Below are 21,891 nucleotides of genomic sequence, written 5' to 3' on the forward strand. Positions count from 1 at the left end.
TATTAATTAATAAAATGTTACAGTAAATATATAAATTATAAATATAAATATATAACTAAATATTAAACTACAAGAAAAAACACTATATTTTGAAGCTTGAAAAACTTCATATTTGAAGTTTAAAAATGTTTTTAAACTTCATATTTGAAGTCTAAAGATGTTCTTAAACCTTAAAACTTTTTATTTTAAATTTTATATGTAGTTTTATGTGTAAAACTAAAATTTATAAAAAAAAATGAAAATTATATGATATGATTTTTTAAAGATTAAAGTGATAAACAACAAAATATCTAAAAAAATCATAAAATGTAATATGTAATTGTAATTAAGGACCAAAATGCAAATAAAAATGTGAAACTTCAAATTTGAAGTTTTGAGTAGTGATACTCTATATTTGAAGTTTCACTACTAAAAACTTCAAATTTGAAGTTTTAAAGTTTTTTTTGGAGAACAAAAAACTTTAAATATGAAGTTATAGAGTGTTTTTTGGAGATGCTCTAAGTACTTACGAGAAGACCGACACCAATCCCAATACCAACACATGCACCAAGTCCAATTCCAACACCAACTCTTACGTACACCTGCATTGAACCATGACATCTCTCCATCTAAGCACTCACTTCTCCAATACATATCTCCCTCATATTCCTCTTTGTAATTCGCGTATTCTGCTGTCTGTAGATAAAAAGAATGATACTTCGAAGGACACCAACAGTACAAAAGAATCATACTTTCAAAGATCAGCGTTGCTAGTTACTTCTCATACAAGCTTCTATGCAACAACTCCCATTGCTTGTTTAGTATCAACCAGTGGCGAATTTCTAATAGCTTAACGTCAATAGTCAACCCTAAGTTGTTTTAATTACAATTAGATTAGATGCCGCAAGCAACCATATTTAGTTCTAAATATTTCTAATTATCATCTCGTTTACTTAATACATTTTGTAAGTCTTATTAGCAAATATACAAATAAACTAATTCACTAATTAATCACAAGTCATTTTTGGGTTTGACCAAAACTTAATTATTCAGCATATTTTGATGATAAAACTAAGGCAGGAAAATGATTGCTCAACTCCACCACTCTAATAAAGTCTAATGGGAAAATTGTCCTCTGTAGATAAATTGAACTTGCTTTCATTGTGTGTAAAGGAATTCTAAGAACATTATAATACCCAATACAATAATCCAGTGATGTATACTTATAATTGACTTTAACATAATTAACTACTTTGTAGTTTGTATGATCTTTGATTTAGTTATCATATTTTGGGACTACAGTAAGAGACTGCACAAAATTTCGACGTGTGTACATGAATCATAAGTATACAATTAAATATTCAAAGGCATCTAAGCCATAGAGCTCGTTTGCAAGCTTTCATTCACAAGTGTTTGATTTCACATCACATGCAAATACAAGCTATTCAAAGGCATTGAAGCCAAAAGTAAGTGAATTAGGAGTTGTAGAGTGTAGACCTATATAAAAGTTATCCGCATCAGCCAACTTCTGAATATAAAAGTTACTTTTACTCTTCATCACTTATTTACAACAACACAGGTACCAACAATCCCACACTAAAGTCTCTGATTCACAATCACACCCAAAATACAAACAATTAAAAATGATTCTTTCAAAAATTCAAGGTAAAAATTTGCAAATGTATATATATATAATTTAAACTACAGAAGCCTCCTTCTGAAGTTTCTGGTAGTTGATTGATAAGTACGTACGAGAAGGCCCACACCAATGCCAAGACCAACACAGACCCCAAGTCCAATCCCAACACCAACCCTTACACCTGCATTGAACCATGACATCTCTCCATCTAAGCACTCATTTCTCCAGTACATGTCTCCTTCATATTCCTCTTTATAATTTGCGTACTCTGTTGCCTACACACAAAAGAAAAAGAATGATAACGTAAAGACACCGACCACAGAAAGAATCATAATTTGAAGGACAGGTACTTCTCATACTGCCCATCTATGCAGTAACTCCTACTATGTATTTACTATATGACTCTAGTTTCTACCAGTAATAGTGAATGTTGAAGTGGAAGCACTCTTATAACACTGCAATGATTCAAAGTATTTGACAGACTTTTTAAAACATTACAAAGATGGCATATATTGGGGGATTGCGGGTGGGAACCACCATTGGGTTTGGGTCATAGAAGCAGCAGACAAAAGGATAAGAGCTTCAACATAACAAGAGGCATATGGGAGATTTTTATTTGTCTCCTTAAATTGTAAACTGTATCTAGCCACATGTCCACATTCACCAGCCGGAGAGACTGGTCCACTTCAATTCTTTTAACAATTTTTATCTTCTTGTGACTACCAACAAACATGTATTTAGTAGGGAAAAGAGATCCGATCAAAAAGATTTTAAGTTTTCATCAGAGATGGTAATCAGTAAGTTAAACCCAAATAAAAAAAAAATGTCCAAGAAATAATTGTGAGGCGATGAGAAGACATATGCTATATCTTGAGACATTCAAGAACAAACTCAGATAATAACTTGAAAGTTACCTGAAGATCAAGCTCAGATGATGTGTCTTTCTGAGGCTCTTCTGCAGTTTCATACTCTGGAATTGAATCCAAGGCCATTCTTCTACTTTGCTTCTTTCTCAAACCAAGCTGCAGAGTCTTGGTTAAGATGATGGGTGTTCCTGAGAAGCAGCCAGTGACATAGACCTCAATAGTTGGCAACGGGGACAATAAATCTTGACCAGTCTTGTTCTTCTCCTTTAGGAAATCAGACCCTGCAGTGATCTCAGCTTCACAAGTCATGTTCCACTGCTTCTTCGACTCATTTCTATCAGACATCTCAAGAGTTCCAGACAAGACTAGCTCCTTCTTGTCATAAACCTCAAACTTTACGCTACCATTTAACCTGATACTGTCTGTGCTAACATAAGTAGCTTCTTCAGATTTCTTATCAACACGATCCCTCCTGAGCTGTGAAGAACACCCTTCTGAGTACATGCTCATCCTAACACCGTTTATCTCCAGAAGCGTGTCTGGATCCAGAGGAATGTGGTTGATGGTGAGTACCTCAGGGGTTGAATCTTCCACCTTGAAATTACTTATCCTGACGTAGAACACTCTCAGATCCAACCAGGGGGAGGAGATTATGGGGCTGTGCTGGTTATAGTTATGATATCTAGATATGTCAAAGGCTTCACTTTTGTTGAGTGTCTCACAAGTCTCCTCCATGACACAGAGGAAGAGGATCAACGAGTATGTAAAACCCAAGGTTAAAAATTCACTCCAAAAAAATCTAATCAGAAAAGTGAAAGCACTTGTGTGTAAGCTTTAGTTCCGATGCAAAAGCAGAGACCTGGTTTTGAGGAACAGAAAGACTTATCGTTAGGACATGAAAAAAAAAGAGAATAAGGAAAGAATATTCCCATCATGCAACACACAGTCACAACATAAACAATAGAGCTGCTATAAGTTGTTGAATCACAAACGTTAAAGTTTCAAGAAGCTCTGAAATTGAAAGTGTACTCCTTCAAGAACAAAGTAACTACCTTTGCCAACACTAGAAGCTTCTCAAAACTATGTAGTAGATCCCAAGAGACTGAAAAGAAATAAATATTTCAATTATTTAAAGAGAAAACAAAACTCACCAAAGAAGAAACTCTATCCACAAATCCTGACTTGTCTAAACTCGTGGTGTACACAATATTAACCTTCTTGTCAACGTCTAAAAGAAACAAAAGATTAAAAGATATCGGAGGGAAATATTTGTTTATGGCCAAGATTATACTTGTGTAAACCCCACCACCACAACTAAGATCACAGCTTTTCTTGTCTATCTAATGGGAACGCAGCGCGTGTCCGAGGATTAAGATGGGCCCACTTGAGCTGATATAGTTTTTAAGTATGTCCTTGTCTGAAGAGAAAACATCCATTAAATGTCGGTAAAATATAGAAAAGTCTACGGGGATAAAAAGGAAGAGCAAAAATATCAGAAACAGTGATGAAGATGATGTGTTCTTCTGACCTAGCAATCTTATCAGAGTTACTTCTAACGACCGACCTTACCTTAGTAATAATATAAATTGCATTTGAGTCCTCTAAGTTTAAACTTAATCACTAAATTGTTTAGATGAACATGTATACATGTATGTAACTCAACAGTCTAGTAACCTCTGATAGATATATAGTAACAGTAACAAAAGTAAAAAAAGAATCATGGACGCCACAATGTCTTCTGAGCACACAACATTCCTTCCTTGTCTTGAGCATAAGTCATACGTATCTCCCAATGCAAGCTTCTCAAAATCTCTTCCAGTGGTTCTAATATCTCCACTTTGTCACGTACCACCACCCAACCTCCGGCCTTGTCAATCTATCCATCTCCACCACGATCGAAGCCGGTTGCTTACACCTGTTAACAACAACAAAAATGTAGATCTCTCATTTGACAAGCAATTTTTAGATTCAAACGATCACTACTAACTTTAATATACCTGTTCTTGAGGCGTGAGAAGAGATGATCGGCATGGAGAAGGTCATAAGATCTTGGATATGTTCCAAATGGTTCACACCAATCATGGTATATACCGATGAGACCCCTCTCGTATATGAAAGGAAGCGTATCTGGAGAATGAACCGGCACTACATTCATCACCCACACGCTCTGATTCACCAATGACGCCGCAAACCTGTTGTAAGAAAATGAAAACCAGTTAGAAAAGAATCACCAAATGTAAAGAAAGATTTTATCCTTTTCCCCCCCCCCCCCCCCCCCCCCATACCCGCCATAGATTGCTGTCATGTCCATCACATTCCGGATATGTAACCAGTCGATTCCTAGTCCAGTGAGGTAAGATTTGTTAACCATAGCTTTCCAGTGATCTGTATCTCCAACGGCTTTATCTTTGTTGGTTAACCACTCAGGGTATGTTTCGAGTCTCTTTGCCATTCTTCAGGCCACTCTGCTCCATGCTGCTCTATAGCTGACGGTATCTCATATAAACAGGTTTTCATCGGCACATACCTATCCACAAAAAGCTCAGCAGACTCACCAAACAAGTTCATTGAAAGAAAAGATAAAAAACTATATAATATATACTTACCAAGCTGCGTCTGGGTTCTCGTTTTCCTTGCAAAGAGGTGGATTCTTCCTCCTTCTCAATCCATAAATATCATTTGATTCTGGTTTCTGATATATCCTCACTCCCATTTCACTTGCTTCTTCGGTTTTGTGTGCAAGAATGTTCCAACAAATAGAAGCTGTCAATGCTGTCATCGCTTCATCATCCTCAATCTTTTCATTATTACTTGACAATATGAAGTAACCATTAGGTCTTAAAATCCTGTTCATCTCCAGAAGAAGTTTACCACCTGAGATTAAAAAAAAATTATGATGACTCAGAAGAACTCATCATGACACTCTAATAGAACACACTTACCATGAGAATGCCAGTGAACTCTGCAAGCAGAACAATGAATGGTATCAAAGACTCCACTAGGGAAAGGAAGCCTTCTGCTTGCCAAAGCACTGACGAAAGTAGGAAACCCACGCTCAAGAGAGACCTGTGCTAAGTCGACTAGATCGTCTTTTAAGCCTAGAGATACTGTCAAAACATCCTTATCCAGCAGTGCAGCTACAAAACTTGACTCTGAACATCCAATGTCCAACACTATACGAACGTTCTTCCCCCATTCAATATCTGGTACCATCTATCAAAACACCAATTCATGTTTTCAAACACTTCTCTTACACAAAGCTTGCCTCTAAACAAATGATACTCACCTCTTGAATGAATTCAAGGTACTGAAGAACGTTTCCGCTGAAGGCAGTCTTGTTCTGTGGGAAAGTTAGGTATTCACCGGACTCATTCACCCAGTTATGCTTCTTTATATACCCAGCCAGCTTCGGATGCGCCACGTTCTTATACAATATCTGATGTGAACAGAGAGAAGCATGAGATCAAAACTAACTTAAAAGCAAAGTAAAAGAAGATCAACAATCTTAAACCTTAGATTTGCTTTCAGGCCAGGGAACAGGAGGATCATAGCCATCATGCGGTAGAGGAACAAGACACATCACAGGCTTCTTAGGACAACTCCTCTCTCTATGTCTGTAACTCTGAAGCCTCCCTATTAACCCGTCGTTATCAATACACGGCATGTAATTATGCTTGCTCCTAGTGTTACACAGTCTCCAGCTATACTCAGCTTTAGGATCAAACACTGGACCTTTCCTCTTCCTCTTTACTTCTTCCTTCTTTTCTTCCACTTCTTCATCCACCGATGCACTTGACTCGTCTCCATTTCCATCGGACTCTCCTTCATTGCCATCCGACTCGGTTCCTTCCTCTCCATCTTCCTTATTAGACTCAGACTCCTCAGTTTCTGCTTCTACTTGTTCTTGAACCTCCTTGACCACAGCTTCTTCTTCTACTACCACCACAGGCTTAGGCAAATCCTTCTTCTTATGTGGATGAGACACAACAACAACATGCTCTTTCTTTTTCTTGGCTTCGTGTTTATGAACAGACCCACCACCAACGTGGTGTCTCCCCTCTTTTGATTTCGAACCAGTCTCAACTTTGCTCTTCTCATGTGATTTGCTAGATTCAGTATGAGCTGGGTTAGTGCGAGAGGACACTGGCTCAGCAATGTCGTCGAAGCTTTCTCTCTGAACATTGAAGGAAGAAGCGTAGGAAGATAAGAAGGACCAGAAGAAGACGAAGCAGAGTCCCAAAACAACAATGAAAGCCATCTTCACCCAAATCCCACGCGGCTGTTTGATCCTTCGAGCGAAATGAGCAATCCCCATTTTTCTCTTAATCTCCATCATTATTGAAGAAGAAGAAGAAGAAGACCACTTTCAACGCATATGTCTCTGAACAAAACAGAGATCTCCACAGAACACCACTAGGGATTGATTAGCTCGGGAACCAAAAGGATCTGGGGGAAAGCTAAGCAAACTCAATCACAGACTTAAAGCAGGATCTAGGCGAGTTTCAAAGAGCCCTGAGCTCGAGTTAGTGGGGGAAAGCTGCTAAAAGAAGAAACTTTATTGATCTGGTCGAAATGAGATTCACAACTACGGAACAACAAATCTCAGATTGCTTACCAGAAAACGTAAAGACAGAGACTGAAAATTTACAACTCTTTTCTTAGAGCTTACACTAATATTATCCTCAATGATATGTCTGGCCTTTTTCCATGTTTAGTTGAAAGTTGAAAAAGGAAAGAAAAAAAAAATATTGTAAGTTCGGTAATAACTGAGAGCAGTGGTCAGAGCTAAGTCCGGTGAGTGTCAAAAGAGCGGTGAGATTACTAGCAATTATGGGCTTTAACTAACTAAGACCAATGGGCTTTAAGTAATTGAGCTCAGTGGGCTCATGCAATGTAATATGAGAGTGCTGATTACGGCATATTCAAGCAACATTATAAAATGAGAGACGTAAATTTCAAATAAGAGAAAGCGTGATAGAGAGAGAATCTCAACTTCCAATGATAATTGGGATAAGCATTTACTACTGTGTTAGCCACGTTTATAGGTGTGATAACGAAGTCAACAATGCTGTTCAACTTTAGACAAATCTTTCATCAATCACACAAGTCACAATAGTAGTAGTATTTTTAGATCCTGAAAATCTTCTACAATTTCTTCTCAGTGGTAAAATTATTTACATAAAATGTTAATGGATTTTTCCCAGTCCACTAGCACTCCCCTCTTTCCAAAACTTGCTGATAGAGAAATAAACACTCATTTAACACAAAATTACAAGTATTTTAACGAATTTTATTCATTTAAAACTTGAGAAAAAATTAGAAAGTTGGTGTCGTTCACGTATCTACGAAAGTTCATTTTTGGCACACGCGCAAACATTTTCTAAAAAGAAGTATATTTACAGATAGAGATGCTAAATTTTATATAATTTCTTACTAATAAAAAAATACTGATTTCTCAAAAAAGCAAAAGAAAAAGGAAACAGGTCACATGGCTCCTCACGTTCCTCGGGTCTCTATATTACTGTGTGCCTTCCTCAAGATTCCCTTGGACGGAGCCTCCACTTACCACCACCGTTTCTCTTTAATTTCTCCGCTTCTTGGTTTCTCCTCTCCATTCCCTAACACAAACCCTCGTATTATTCTCAGACATTTTGTTTTTTTTCTTTCTCTCTAAATCAAACCTCTGTGTGTTTGGTTGGTCTTCGTCAAAGTTGTCTCCTTTAAAAAAAGAAAAGACAGCCTGAATTTAATAGTCTTCAGACAGCATTGTCTGAACCAGCTCCTTACCGTACAAAAAAATAACAAACTCTTTTTTTTTCTGTCAGTTCAATAAATCTCAAACCTTTGACCATGGACAGTACCGGAGAATCACGACTCGGCGGGAACGGCGGTGACGGTTCTGTCGGAGTACAGATCCGACAAACCCGGAGACTACCCGATTTTCTCCAGAGCGTGAATCTCAAGTACGTGAAGCTAGGCTACCACTACGTGATCTCAAACCTCCTGACCCTCTGTCTACTCCCCCTCGCCGTCGCTATCTCCGTCCAAGCCTCCCAGACCAACCCCGACGATCTCCGCCACCTCTGGCTCCACCTCCAGTACAATCTCGTCAGCGTCATCGTCTGCTCCGCGGTCCTCGTCTTCGGTCTAACCGTCTACGTCACTACCCGGCCCAGACCCGTTTACCTCGTCGACTTCTCCTGTTACCTCCCTCCCGATCACCTCAAAGCTCCCTTCTCCCGTTTCATGGACCACTCTCGCCTCACCGGAGACTTCGAGGACTCTGCGCTGGAGTTCCAGCGCAAGATCCTCGAACGCTCCGGCTTGGGGGAGGACACGTACGTCCCCGAAGCGATGCATCACGTCCCGCCGAGGATCTCCATGGCCGCTGCGAGAGAAGAAGCTGAGCAGGTCATGTTCGGTGCCTTGGATAGCCTCTTCGCGAACACGAGCATAAATCCCAAGGACGTTGGGATCTTGGTGGTTAACTGTAGTCTCTTTAACCCGACGCCTTCGTTGTCTGCGATGATCGTGAACAAGTATAAGCTTAGAGGGAACATTAGGAGTTATAACCTCGGCGGGATGGGATGCAGCGCGGGGGTTATCGCGGTTGATCTCGCGAAAGATATGTTGTTGGTGCATAGGAAGACTTACGCGGTTGTTGTCTCCACGGAGAACATAACTCAGAACTGGTACTTCGGTAACAACAAAGCCATGTTGATACCGAACTGCTTGTTTCGCGTCGGCGGCTCCGCGGTTCTGCTTTCGAACAGGTCTAGCGACAAGAGGAGGTCCAAGTACAGGCTTTCGCACGTGGTCAGGACGCACCGCGGAGCGGACGACAAGGCTTTCCGCTGCGTGTATCAAGAAGAGGACGGTACGGGGAGAACGGGTGTTTCTTTGTCGAAAGATCTGATGGCGATAGCAGGGGAGACTCTCAAGACCAATATCACCACGTTGGGTCCTCTTGTGTTGCCGATAAGCGAGCAGATTCTCTTCTTCACGACGCTTGTTGTGAAGAAGCTGTAAAGTATAATAGAATATGATATATTATTGTGTTGTGATGAATATAAGAATACAAGATCCATATATATAGTGGTAACATTAACATAATGTTGACACTAGATAATGTTAACTTTCCTAAACACGTAATGGAAATATGCTAAGAATATATTGAGGTTGACTTGCTCTTCAAGTCTTTCCTTTTAGTCTTCAGGGTCTTTATGGGTTTCACGGGCTTCACAATCTTGGTCCGTAAGATACACATCTTCCGGCCCGACATATCTCTAATACTCCCCCGCACGACAAACGTGGGATGCAACACGCAAATCTGCAACCACAAAGCAGACCACGTATGTCGTGGACACTATATCGAGGAAAACAAATCAGTAGATTCCTTCGAGAATGAACTTCAACTTAGACAAAGAGGGATGAAAACTTCAGTTCTTCTTTGGTCTTGACAATGGGAATACATCCCGTGAGCGCAACTGCAGCTCCAAAAACAATCGTCCTATCTCGGACAGTCCGTAACTTGGACTAAACAAATTGACCTAAAACTTGAACGTTCTACTAGAACTCTCCCATAATGGTTAAACTATAACCAATAAATCCCAAACTATTGGAAAACAACTAACTCTGAGAAATTCTAAACTATAGAAAATCTCTAACAAAAATAATCTATGTGAAACCACAACCCTTTAGCATTACTGAAAACCTCGTATTCTCTTGCACTCACAAAAACCAAACCAATATAGAAAAACAAAAAAAAAACCAGAAAAAAAAAATATTTGACTTGAAGTCAATCTAACGTACTAGACAAACCCTAATAATATTATTAACTAAAAAAAACACCAAACCTAGCGGCTCATGACCACGTCACAACGTCTTCATCGTCACTATTCTCACTATCTTCTTCAGCATCGCCAACACCAACGATGATAAGCATCATCAAAGCTTAAAACTTATAATGCGGAAGCTTTAATTTTGATCCCTAAAAATCGAATGCTCTGATACCATATTCTATTATACTTTACATGGTATTAGAGATATATTATTGTGTTGTGATGAATATAAGAATACAAGATCCATATATATAGTGGTAACATTAACATAATGTTGACACTAGATAATGTTAACTTTCCTAAACACGTAATGGAAATATGCTAAGAATATATTGAGGTTGACTTGCTCTTCAAGTCTTTCCTTTTAGTCTTCAGGGTCTTTATGGGTTTCACGGGCTTCACAATCTTGGTCCGTAAGATACACATCTTCCGGCCCGACATATCTCTAATAGAAGCTTTTTAACGGTAAGGTGAAACCGTATATTCCGGATTTTAAGCTCGCTTTCGAGCATTTCTGTATCCATGCTGGTGGAAGAGCAGTGATCGATGAGTTGGAGAAGAATCTGCAGCTCTCGCCGGTTCATGTCGAGGCTTCGAGGATGACTCTTCATAGGTTTGGGAACACGTCTTCGAGCTCGATTTGGTATGAGTTGGCTTACATAGAGGCGAAGGGAAGGATGAGGAGAGGTAACCGTGTGTGGCAGATTGCGTTTGGGAGTGGTTTTAAGTGTAACAGCGCGGTTTGGGAAGCTTTGAGGAATGTGAAACCTTCAAAGAACAGTCCATGGGAAGATTGTATTGACAAGTATCCAGTAACTTTAAGTTATTAGGCTTCGTTTTGAGAAACTTTGAGAGACTCTTTAAGTACTATTCCATGGTTGTTTCGTTAACGAAAAAGAAAATTAGATTTGATCTTTGACATTGTCAACGTTTCTTGTTCTTTTTAGGGTTTTTAGTGATAAATCCCCTGTTATAGTATGTAATTTAGCCATTCAAGTTCTATTCCGTTATAGTATGTTACTCTGTCTATTGTTCCATTGTTCCGTTTAGGGATGTTGTATTGGGTTACCCAGCCCAACCCAACCCTATAAAATATAAACCCAACTCTATTCTAACCCAACCCAACATTAACCCTAATAGTCTATGCATGAAGGGGTTGGGTTAGGGTTACCCATTTTATAAAATCTTTTAAAACAAAAGCAAATAATATTAACATGATTAACACTGTTTAGCTATTTTGAGAATTTTGACGGAAAATGAGATTTTGCAAATTCAACAAAAAAACAAAATTTTGTGTTTTTGGCAGAAAACCTTAATTTTTTGATTTGGACAGAAAAATTCAATTTTCAGGTTTTGGTGGAAAAACTTATTTTTTTTTGTTTTGGCAGGAAAACTCATTATTGTGGTATTGACGAGAAAACTCAATTTCTCGGTTTTGGCAGAAAACAAAAATTTCTAAATTTTGACGGAAAAAATCGATTCCCCAGTTTAAGCGGAAAACTCGATTTTTCGGTTTTGGTTGGAAAACTCGATTTTCCGGTTTTGGCGGGAAACCTCGATTTTCCGGTTTTCTCGGGAAAACTCAATTTCTCGGTTTTCTAGGAAAAAACCGATTTCTCGTTTTTCTCGGAAAAACCGATTTCTCGGTTTTCTCGGAAAACTCGATTTCTCGGTTTTCTCGGGAAAACTTGATTTCTCGGTTTTCTCGAGAAAACCCGATTTCTCGGTTTTGGCGGGAACCCCAATTTCTTGGTTTCTCGGGAAAACTAGATTTCTCGGTTTTCTTGGGAAAACCCGATTTCTCGGTTTTCTCGAGAAAACCCGATTTCTCGGTTTTCTCGAGAAAACCCGATTTCTCGGTTTTGGCGGGAAACCCCGATTTCTCATTTTTCTCGGGAAAACCGATTTTTCGGTTTTCTCTAAAAACAAGATTTCTCGGTTTTCTTGAAAAACCCTGATTTCTCGGGAAAACTCAATTTCTCGGTTTCGGCGGGATAACTCGTTTTTTGGTTTTGGCGGGAAATCCTAATTTCTCGGTTTTGGCAAGAAACCCCGGTTTCTCGTTTTTGGCGGGAAAACTCAATTTCTTGATTTCTCGGTTTTGACGGAAAAATTCGATTTCCCAATTTTGGCTTGAAAACTCGATTTTTCGGGTTTCTCGGTTTTGGTGGGAAAACTTAATTTATCGATTTTGGCGGGAAAAACCAGTTTTACGGTTTATGTGGAAAAACTCTATTTTGTGGTTTTTGGTGGGAAAACTCGATTTTGTGGTTTTTCGGAAAAACTTGATTTTTTCGATTTTGGCGAAAAAACCGATTTGGCAAAATATTTTTTTTTTTGTGATTTTGACGGAAAAAAATCATTTCTGAAATTTTATAGAAACTTTTTTAGCAATTTTAACGAAAAAAAAAAAATTGAGGGTTTGACCCTACAACAAAACATTGTTCTATAACAAAAAATATCTAATAGGGTTAACCCTGTGAAAACCCTTTATTTCCTTAGCCCAGCCCTAAAGTGGCCCTAAACATTTTATGAATAATATATTTGGGTTAGGTTCTTAAATTATTGAATGGGCTGGGTCAGCCCTAAATCTCACAACCCTATATAACATCCCTAGTTCCGTTATTTATGAACGAATGTCGTTTACACAGAGTTTTATTTTAGTGATTGGTTCTTCTTAAGATTTGCTTAAGAGATTGGGCTTATCACTTGTATTTTGAGTGTTAAGAGATAATACACAGTCATTTTACGTTACAGAGAGCCAAGTGCCTTATCAGAACTTTAAATAACTCTAGTGATCAAATGAATGAGGGAAAGTATTATAGAAAAAATCTCTAAGCATGTTATACAAAGAGTTTTGCCATAATAAGATAGCACAAACAAAATAATCACAAACACAATCATTTTTTTTTTTGCAAACTTGAAACTTCACTAATATGTATGTGCATGCGTGAGAAGAACATACCTTGATTTGTTGACCAATCAATAACAGTAAACTAGATACTGACCCGCCCTTTTCAAGGGCGGAAATTATTGAAAGAAAGACAATAAATTTTTATATATATAGTTTTTGAATAATATTGTTTTTGGTTATAAAATATTCACATTTTTTAAACTAAAACTTGTACAGTGAAACCTCTATAAATTAATAATATTGGGACTACACCAAAACTATAAATTGTTTTAATTTATAGAGGTTATTAATTTATCGATATAATATATTGAACCAAAAATTCAATGTTGAGACTATAAAATTATAATATTTATAAAAACATTAGTGTATATAATTTATAGAGTATTAGTTCAAAGAGTTTATACTATATATAAACGTTAATATGTGTGAGATTCAAAATTTATAGGTAAAATATTTAGACAATGCTTTTAATTGTTACTGAGAAAACGAAAAAAATCAAATAAATTTTAATTCCACAAAAAATAATGTATTTTTATTATAATATTGTTTGTAGATATATTATAAAGTATTTTATTTTTAAGTTTCAAATACAATGTTAGTTGGTTAAAACCCAATATTTATAAGGCCTAATGTAAAATTGGTTTACATAATCGTATGACCCTTTATTTGTAAAGCAACAAAATTTTAATAATTTTCCAAAACCCATTAGTTAAATCATTTATAATGTGTATTTATGTTGGTTTAAATTAAGTTGTTAGTCATGTTGATATATTCAAGGAACCAAACAGATTTAAATAGCCAAACACCTACTATTCTAGAGAAGGTCCAAATTTAAATTACAACTTCTAAATGGTAGATAAATTTTAGGACCCTAAATTAATATAGTAGAAGCGTCTGTATGTCCAGTTAACAAAATAGACATCTTACTGGGCCTTTCGGTTTGCTAATATTACGATCTTCATGTCGGTGTATAACCTAATGTAAAACTTTTTTTGTATCCAGAATATTAGTCCTATAGGCTATAGGGTGAATAAGTTAATGCCCTTCAGAGCGATTGAGCAAGAACCTTCTTCAATGAATCATTCGCAGCTACAAGAAAGATTTAGAGCAAAATTGCGATGGCTGAGATGAATGGCTACGGGCGGGGTGACACAAACTCTCCTCTGTGGTTTTCTCTTCTCTCCAAGTCACCTGTCTCAAAGCCTAATGAAACATTAGTCTCTAAGCCCCCGAAATTTTTGATAAAATTTACATGGAAATAAACCCCAAATCTGTAAAAAAAAAAAATTCAGTCCCCAAATTATTGAATTTTTTCTTGACTCGTTTGCAGCCTCCAAAATTTCAAAACCGGCCCTACCTGTCTCAGGTATTCTTATGTGTCTTTGCGTCTAGGTCTTTATGTTTTCACGTTGATAGGTTTTTTTAGCTATCTAGAACTCTATGAACAGTATATTATTCCTTTATTATCAGTGAGAAATAGAATACATTTGTTTTCAAAACAAATATCTTATGGTACTAAGCTATGCTTTCATGGCAAACATGCTCAGATCATCAGTCTCATGGTGACTCTGGTGTAAAGACTCATAGCTTCTTTAACAGACAACATCAAAGCATACACTCTCACTCTCTCAACTTAGCTCTTATACACAGTTAATATAATTATATTGCTAATCCGAAAGACCACACACAAAATGAAATGCTTTTACAATATAAACACATTATATAATCAATGCCCAAAGAAAGACACTGAACAAAGCACAAATGAAAGTCTTAGACAAGGACAAAAGAATGTTCTGTAATGGCCAAAAAAAAATATATGAAAAAATGAATGCTGTCTTGTCTTCTTCTTCTTCTTCTTCTTCTCCGTCTCTTGAATCATCTGAACAAAGCTTGAATCTCTTCAAGAGTTTTACCTTTAGTCTCAGGAACCCAAAGACTTACAAAAGCCACAGTGAATCCACAAACCAAAGCATAGAGAGTAAACGTTCCACCACTGCTCCAAGCTAAAAGCATATTTGCAGTCATTGTGACTAACCAGGAGACAAACCAGTTGGCCAAAGTTGCTATACTCCCGGCTAAGCCTTTTATATTCACAGGAAGAATCTGTTTTTACAACAACAAAAAAGAAACTTAATTATTAGTAAGAGATTAGTACTTGTTCTGATGTTAACATCAGATATTCAACTACCTCAGACATTATCAGCCACGGAATTGGTCCCATTCCTAGAGAGCAAGCAATAACCATAGTCTGTAAAGATGTAAAGAAGAAAGTTACTTTTGGGTATAAAACAATGAAAAGAATGTAAATACAACAGAACTTACCACAACTCCAACTACAGAGACCATGCTTAGAATGTTGTACATATCCGACTCAGGTGATACAAATTCCTAACAAGAGATTACAAACTCAGGATTAAAGTGAAACCATACATTTCAAGAAATATTAATATCAAAAGTTTAAAAAAGTACCTTAAGGTAAAATGCGACTGCTACAATCACCAGGCTTATGGTCATCCCTATAGAAGAGATCTGCATTTTTAAGAGGAAAAACTAAATCATTTGTTTGCAATTTACACAGAGTTAGTTAGATACATATATATATACGTCTCAAGTAAATCCTCACCATGAGCAGAAGTCGCCGACCTGATTTATCCACCAACCATGTAGCTACAGCAGTCGCCACTACCTGGTTTAGAACGATTAACAGAACTGTTTTAAAAAAGTTGAGACTAATGTCTCCTAGATTTAAAGCTGTATTGAAGGATCCCTTATATTATTACCTGAACAGCACCAACTCCAAATGTTGCTACATTACTCGATGAGACCCCTAAGTGAATAAAATGGGAACAAAGTCAGAGCATAATTAAACTAAGAGTATGTGTTTATTCTTCTCTTAGGAACATTCCAAAGAATCAAAGACAAAACATTTTTGACTCTCTCTCTCTCTCTCTCTCTACCTGCAGATTCAAAGATTGTACTCGAATAGAACAAGACGCCGTTAATTCCTCCCAGTTGTTGAAGTACAAGAAGTCCTATACCAACCTGAAACACACGTGTGAGTTTCTCTCACACAGTTAGCTCCCGGAAGGTAAAAGAGTAACTAACTGTACCATTAGTGGGAAATAATATCTCCTGCGCTTGAGGTCTACAAACCGAATTGCAGAACGTTTGGTAGATGATGCCACAGATCTCTGTATTTTGGCAAAAACATTTAGCCATCATGAACCCGTGTTACCATATTGAAACCAGCAATCATGTTTGAGCAGTTTTCAGTTTAGGCAAATACCTTGATCTCATTAACCTCAATGGTAATATCAGTATCAAAACCACGGAGAACTTGCAAGGAAGTTTCAAAATCATCTGTTAAACCCATCTTTGCCTACACCAATAATAAGAAAAAAATGATCAGTAAAACAACAGACTCAACGATAATAGGGCAATAAGGATCTAAAGAGTTACCAGCCACCGAGGAGATTCAGGGATGAAAAACAGACCAGGTATCAATAATGTACATGGCAATACTCCTAAAGTTAAAAAAAAAAGACAAAATCAAGTAAAGTGATTAGACCGTAACGAGAGTTAACATGTAATGATTGAGAGTTACCTAAAACTGCAAGAATTCTCCATGGAACAAAGAGGCCGAGTAGATATGCCAACATTATCCCAATTGTTACAGAAAGCTATATATAACCACACAAAACATCTATTGTATAATGTTTAAAAAAAGAAAATCACCTCATATAAAATGCAACAAAAAGTAAAGTGAAGATAATTAAAAACATGTGACCCAGACCTGGTTTACTGAACCTAAGGCTCCTCTCATGTTCTGTGGAGCGATCTCGGCTATATACACAGGCACCTAAAAAAATCCAGATTCAAAGTTGTGTAAATATATATATACTGTAGATTACTTTTGTTCCGAAAATAAACATTCCTGAAATCAAAAGAGCTCGTTCGAGTCTAGTGTTACCGTGTAAGATATGATCCCCACGCCAAAACCTTCTAACAATCTTCCCATGTAAAGAAAAGAAGTATCCTAAACCCAAAAAAGAAAAAAAAAAAAAAGAAGAATGAGTTAAAGAGACAGGCCAACAACAACATCAGAAAGTTGAGAGAGAGCACCCAAAGACTTACTTTGGCAAACGATATTGAAAGCCAGCCAATAATATTGGGAATCGCAGCAATCATCAGAGACTGTCAAAGAAAAAAAACACCACACAGCAGTAAGAAAGAAGATATTATATGAGTGAATTAAATCAAGAAACAAAAAACTCTCTTACCCCTTTTCTTCCGATGTATTCAGAAATCTGACCACTAGCAATAGCCCCAACCATAGCACCCACATTGGATAGAGACCCAAACACAGAGTACTAAAACACCAAATACATGATAGTAAGACTCTGAAAAGAAAAAAACAGAGAATTTATAAAACTTTTTACCTCGGATACAGTTAAACCAAGATCCTTAGTAATGTGAGCTTGAGTTGGAGAAGAATAACCACACTGAACAACACACAAAATTCAGAGCTTTCAACATTATAATAAGTTGTTCCATTATTGATCAAATAAAGAAAGCTTAGATTATTATTTTTTGTGTGTGTGTGTGTGTGTGTGTTTGTCTTACAGTGAAACCGAATTGAATAGGACCAAGAGCAACGATCAAAACACAAGCTAGGACAGAGATGGAGCTGTCTCGAATGACTTGAGAGGATTCCAACATGCTAGATTGTCTTGAACCCATCCGATACCAGCTTCCCGTGTGTAAGAATGGTCTGCGAAGATCATTCCTTCCCTCTTCCGTCTCATCCCTGAAACTCATCTTTTTTTTTCTAAGTTTATAGAAACAATCGTAACCTTCAGAGAAGAAAGCGTAGAAGAGGCAAAATGAAAAAGGCTTTTATATGGAAAAAAGAAAAGAAAAGAATGAGCTTAAATTTCTTCTGGGGTTTCGTATGATCTCTATGAAATTTGATTTGGAGGAATATATGATGGGAGGGAGATGTCTTCTCTTTTGTAAAAAATCTATCGTAGGTTGTGAGCCAATGCGTGCGTGGAGAGACGTAGACAGTTTCTGAGTTTTCGACCTCACAGACCCGTTTCTTTGAATCATTTATAGGATTTCGATATAGAAACAAAATCATCCTAAGGGATTTTTCTTCTTTTTTTCTTTTTAGTTGTCGACGTATAATAAAAACAAATCTTGATTTGAAAAAACATTTTTAATGTAATAGATTCGTCGAAACAAAATAATACAATCCACTAGAAGTTTTATCTAGTAATACTAATAATCACTTTGATTTATATGGATTTTATATAAGATTGATCGAATCATCATTGACGCATGTTCACATATACGACCACTAAAACAATACTTTAATTTATCTATCCTTTAGATACTCATTCACATAACTGATTACGCAAACACTATTGCTCTTCAAATTTTCATAATTCAGTACTTTATTTTATCAAATTTATCAAAACTAGTCCCACATATTGGAAGGTTGAGGTGACCTTAGCTAATATATATCATAATCGTAATACCACTATTGTCTGCGTGTGTGTTTAATTCTATCTTTGTTGTTCTGGTAAACCATCTATTTTAAGATATTTTATGTATGTAATAAACTTCCCATATTGACAATACGTCAACTACGAGCACACTAGATGTTTTTTTTTTTATTAAACCAAAAAAAGTGACAAATGTAGTGGAAAGTTTAGCTAAAAGCTTGAATATACCCAAAATCAATAAACATCAGTGCTATACTTGCCTTGAAGACTCGCATAATTGAGACGAAGTTGTTATAATATTGTAAGGTACAATTTTTTTTTATTTTTTTTTGAATGAGTTCTAAATCGAGAGAACTCTAATTAGGTGGTCTATGAGGCCACGACAAAAGAAGACAGTAGATATCACACCAAACACGTCTTATTTTGGGGTTATGATTCATAGGTTCTGATTCATCCCCTACTTCACATATAAAAAATACTATTTTGCTGACCCCAAACTGTAGATTCGTTTATATTCATTGGTTGTCTCGTCATCGTCTCTCACGTGTATTTGCCTATGTTCTCTTGTTAACGTTGCCGGATCCCGACACAAGCTTTCTGTTTCATTGTCCCCACCTCTGCTTAGTTGGAATCTTATAGTCGACGATGCTTTTAATTTTTTATTCGAAGATATTTTCAAACTCCAGTTCCATTCCATAATGAGTTGATCGGTAGCATACAAAAATATACATAAACTTTCTTCAAAAAAAAAAATACATAAACTAAAATTACAGAAAAAGAATGAATACCATTACCAAACCATATATAACTATAGATATCTACTATAAACTAAATGTAAATGTGTGAATAATTACAGATTCAGCTTCAACACTAACTACATTTTCACCACAAAAATCCTTCGCAATCTATGTTTAGTTCATCTTCTTCGTCCACAGAAAATGATAAAGTAACAAATATGCTGATCTTAAGAAAGCTATCTCTTCATGGGACTATGTTTTATTGCTGCTCATATTTCTTAAACGTCTAGTAAACGATGACACTGATATATAATAAAGTTATCATTATCATCTTACAACAAAAAATGAATTTACTAAAAATCGAATGTAATGTGTGGGATAATTGTTGTTGGATTCATGGGCTCAAAGTCTTTAAGCTCGTTAACAATGAGTATCTGGGCTTGACTTGTGACCTAAAAACCCATATACATTGGTTATCGGAGCGTGAAGGTCACTCTCATCAAAGGCGCGCCTAAGAGAAAGATACAACGACGGATCAGACTCGAGAGACGTAGCTTTCTTCACTCGGAGAAGAAGTGGAGAAAGTAGATACAATTCAAAAACCCTAATTTCATCCTTTCTGAATCAATTGATTTCAACATGGGCGAACAATCCTCATCTCAACCACAATCGCCTCAACCCGATTCCCACACCCTAATCCCGCCGCAATCCGTCGCCGATTCAACCGCACTCTCCGGCGATATCGTCTCCTCCACCACCATCGACACCCGACGGATCACAGAGCTAGGCAACGTCTCGTCTCCCCCTTCCAAAATCCCCCTCCGTCCCCGGAAAATCCGGAAACTCGCACACGACGGCGGCGCCGACGAAGACGCCAAGGCCGCGGCGGCGGAGGATAGCAAATCCGCCGCGAAAGGTAAACAACCGTCGCATCCGCGCGCCGTAACCGTCCCGAGGATCCACGCCCGCCCGCTCACGCACGAAGGCGAGCTCGAGGCGGCGATCCACCACCTCCGAAGCTCGGATCCGCTCCTCGCGGAGCTGATCGACGTCTACCCTCCGCCGTCGTTCGAGTCCTTCCCGACTCCCTTCCTCGCCCTGATACGCAACATCCTCTACCAGCAGCTCGCCGCCAAGGCAGGGAACTCGATCTACACACGCTTCGTCGCTCTCTGCGGCGGCGAGCAGCTCGTCGTCCCCGAGACGGTCTTAGCGCTGGACCCTCAGCAGCTCCGTCAGATCGGCGTGTCGCGGAGGAAGGCGAGCTACCTCCACGACCTCGCCAGGAAGTATCAGAACGGGATCTTGTCAGATTCCGCGATCGTTAGCATGGACGATAAGTCTCTGTTCACGATGCTGACGATGGTTAACGGAATCGGGTCGTGGTCTGTTCATATGTTTATGATCAATTCTTTGCACAGACCGGATGTTTTGCCGGTTAATGATCTCGGGGTTAGGAAAGGTGTTCAGATGCTGTTTAACTTGGAGGAGTTGCCGAGGCCATCGCAGATGGAGCAGCTTTGTGTTAAGTGGCGACCGTACAGGTCGGTGGCTTCTTGGTACATGTGGCGGCTCATTGAAGCGAAGGGCACACCGTCGAATAGTACCGTTTCGGCGAGAGTTATGTCGTTGCCGCCGTTAGATGACATTCAACAACAAGAGCATCAGCAGCAGCAGCAACAGTCACAGCAGCTTCTGGATCCTATGAGCGTGTTCAGTATCGGGTAAGTATGATCAAACTAAACGGTTTTTTGTTCGTATCTAATATAATGTGCTTTGTCCAAAGATTTGGGGAATGTGCGTATATTTGATAATGAGTCTGGTAATGAGCTTTCATGTCATGTGTGCTAGAAATCACTGATGTTCTAAAATACCATCAAATGGAGGTTGATTCATTGCCTGATCGATGTTAAATTTTGAATACTTTATTTCTCTCAAGGATTGGTGGTGCATTAACCATTTTTCTTGATTATTATTATCCATTCCAAGAAGCATGATATATCATTATGATTTAAAGCTGCTACAATGTGTCATACGCTATTTCTGATAATCTTTGGATGACATGTTATAACAGGGCTTGGGGACAATCATAGCTGTGTCTCCTCCCGCTTTGCTGTCTTAGTTCGTGGGTGGTTTACTTGGCTTCTTATCTGAGCTATTGTTTCTGGTCTTCGGCTTCTTCTATCTAAGTAAAAATGTCCGGGAGAAGGAATCAAATGAACTCTTTTTGTAAGCTGATGAACCAGGGATCATGGGTCTTTAGATGAGTCAGAGAGTCTGTAATGTAATCTTAAGAGTAGCTGATGAATGACAAAGGTGTTTTCAAGACAACTTCCTTCCTGTTTATGTCTGAAACAGCACCATATCTCATCCTTAATCTCTAAACCATCAAAGATTCGTAGCTAACA

General features: G+C 37.9%; 5 protein-coding genes across 6 annotated transcripts; 2 read left to right on the forward strand and 3 right to left on the reverse strand.

Annotated features, from left to right (window-relative positions):
- Positions 1-1,479: 1,479 nt before the first annotated feature.
- LOC108863302 (uncharacterized protein At1g01500) lies at positions 1,480-3,664 on the reverse strand. Of its 2 annotated transcripts, none has more exons than XM_018637684.2 (3): positions 3,537-3,664; positions 2,533-3,343; positions 1,480-1,893 (listed from the first exon to the last, which is right to left on the reverse strand). In XM_018637684.2, the coding sequence occupies exons 2-3, from the start codon at positions 3,217-3,219 to the stop codon at positions 1,681-1,683; spliced, it is 900 nt and encodes a 299-aa protein (XP_018493186.1). In that variant the 5' UTR covers positions 3,220-3,343; positions 3,537-3,664; the 3' UTR covers positions 1,480-1,680. The 2 variants fall into 2 exon arrangements, with proteins under 2 accessions (XP_018493186.1, XP_018493195.1); XM_018637693.2 differs by having other exon boundaries at positions 3,636-3,656.
- Positions 3,665-3,957: 293 nt separating this feature from the next.
- Positions 3,958-7,260, reverse strand: LOC108863271 (probable methyltransferase PMT28). The gene is given in 10 exon segments (XM_018637661.2): positions 3,958-4,347; positions 4,350-4,399; positions 4,482-4,676; positions 4,770-4,932; positions 4,935-5,011; positions 5,091-5,358; positions 5,427-5,697; positions 5,771-5,920; positions 5,996-7,024; positions 7,100-7,260. Coding segments are annotated over 9 exon segments (2,145 nt in total). The 5' UTR covers positions 6,821-7,024; positions 7,100-7,260; the 3' UTR covers positions 3,958-4,201.
- A 696-nt stretch (positions 7,261-7,956) lies between these two features.
- On the forward strand, positions 7,957-11,354 carry LOC108863292 (3-ketoacyl-CoA synthase 4). Its single transcript, XM_057009310.1, has 2 exons — positions 7,957-9,502; positions 10,776-11,354. The coding sequence occupies exons 1-2, from the start codon at positions 8,335-8,337 to the stop codon at positions 11,153-11,155; spliced, it is 1,548 nt and encodes a 515-aa protein (XP_056865290.1). The 5' UTR covers positions 7,957-8,334; the 3' UTR covers positions 11,156-11,354.
- Positions 11,355-14,879: 3,525 nt separating this feature from the next.
- On the reverse strand, positions 14,880-18,335 carry LOC108805157 (sugar transporter ERD6-like 4). Its single transcript, XM_018577164.2, has 17 exons — positions 17,863-18,335; positions 17,679-17,741; positions 17,520-17,609; positions 17,374-17,433; positions 17,210-17,275; positions 17,033-17,098; positions 16,844-16,919; positions 16,699-16,763; positions 16,526-16,618; positions 16,350-16,430; positions 16,197-16,281; positions 16,020-16,066; positions 15,863-15,925; positions 15,709-15,768; positions 15,562-15,627; positions 15,428-15,487; positions 14,880-15,342 (listed from the first exon to the last, which is right to left on the reverse strand). Exons 1-17 carry the CDS (start codon positions 18,055-18,057, stop codon positions 15,115-15,117), a joined length of 1,464 nt encoding a protein of 487 aa, XP_018432666.1. The 5' UTR covers positions 18,058-18,335; the 3' UTR covers positions 14,880-15,114.
- Positions 18,336-19,966: 1,631 nt separating this feature from the next.
- On the forward strand, positions 19,967-21,853 carry LOC108815154 (alkylbase DNA glycosidase-like protein mag2). Its single transcript, XM_018587807.2, has 2 exons — positions 19,967-21,207; positions 21,558-21,853. Exons 1-2 carry the CDS (start codon positions 20,123-20,125, stop codon positions 21,574-21,576), a joined length of 1,104 nt encoding a protein of 367 aa, XP_018443309.1. The 5' UTR covers positions 19,967-20,122; the 3' UTR covers positions 21,577-21,853.
- Positions 21,854-21,891: the final 38 nt, after the last annotated feature.

Source organism: Raphanus sativus, chromosome 1 (genome assembly GCF_000801105.2).
Source record: "Raphanus sativus cultivar WK10039 chromosome 1, ASM80110v3, whole genome shotgun sequence".
NCBI classification, from domain to species: domain Eukaryota; kingdom Viridiplantae; phylum Streptophyta; class Magnoliopsida; order Brassicales; family Brassicaceae; genus Raphanus; species Raphanus sativus.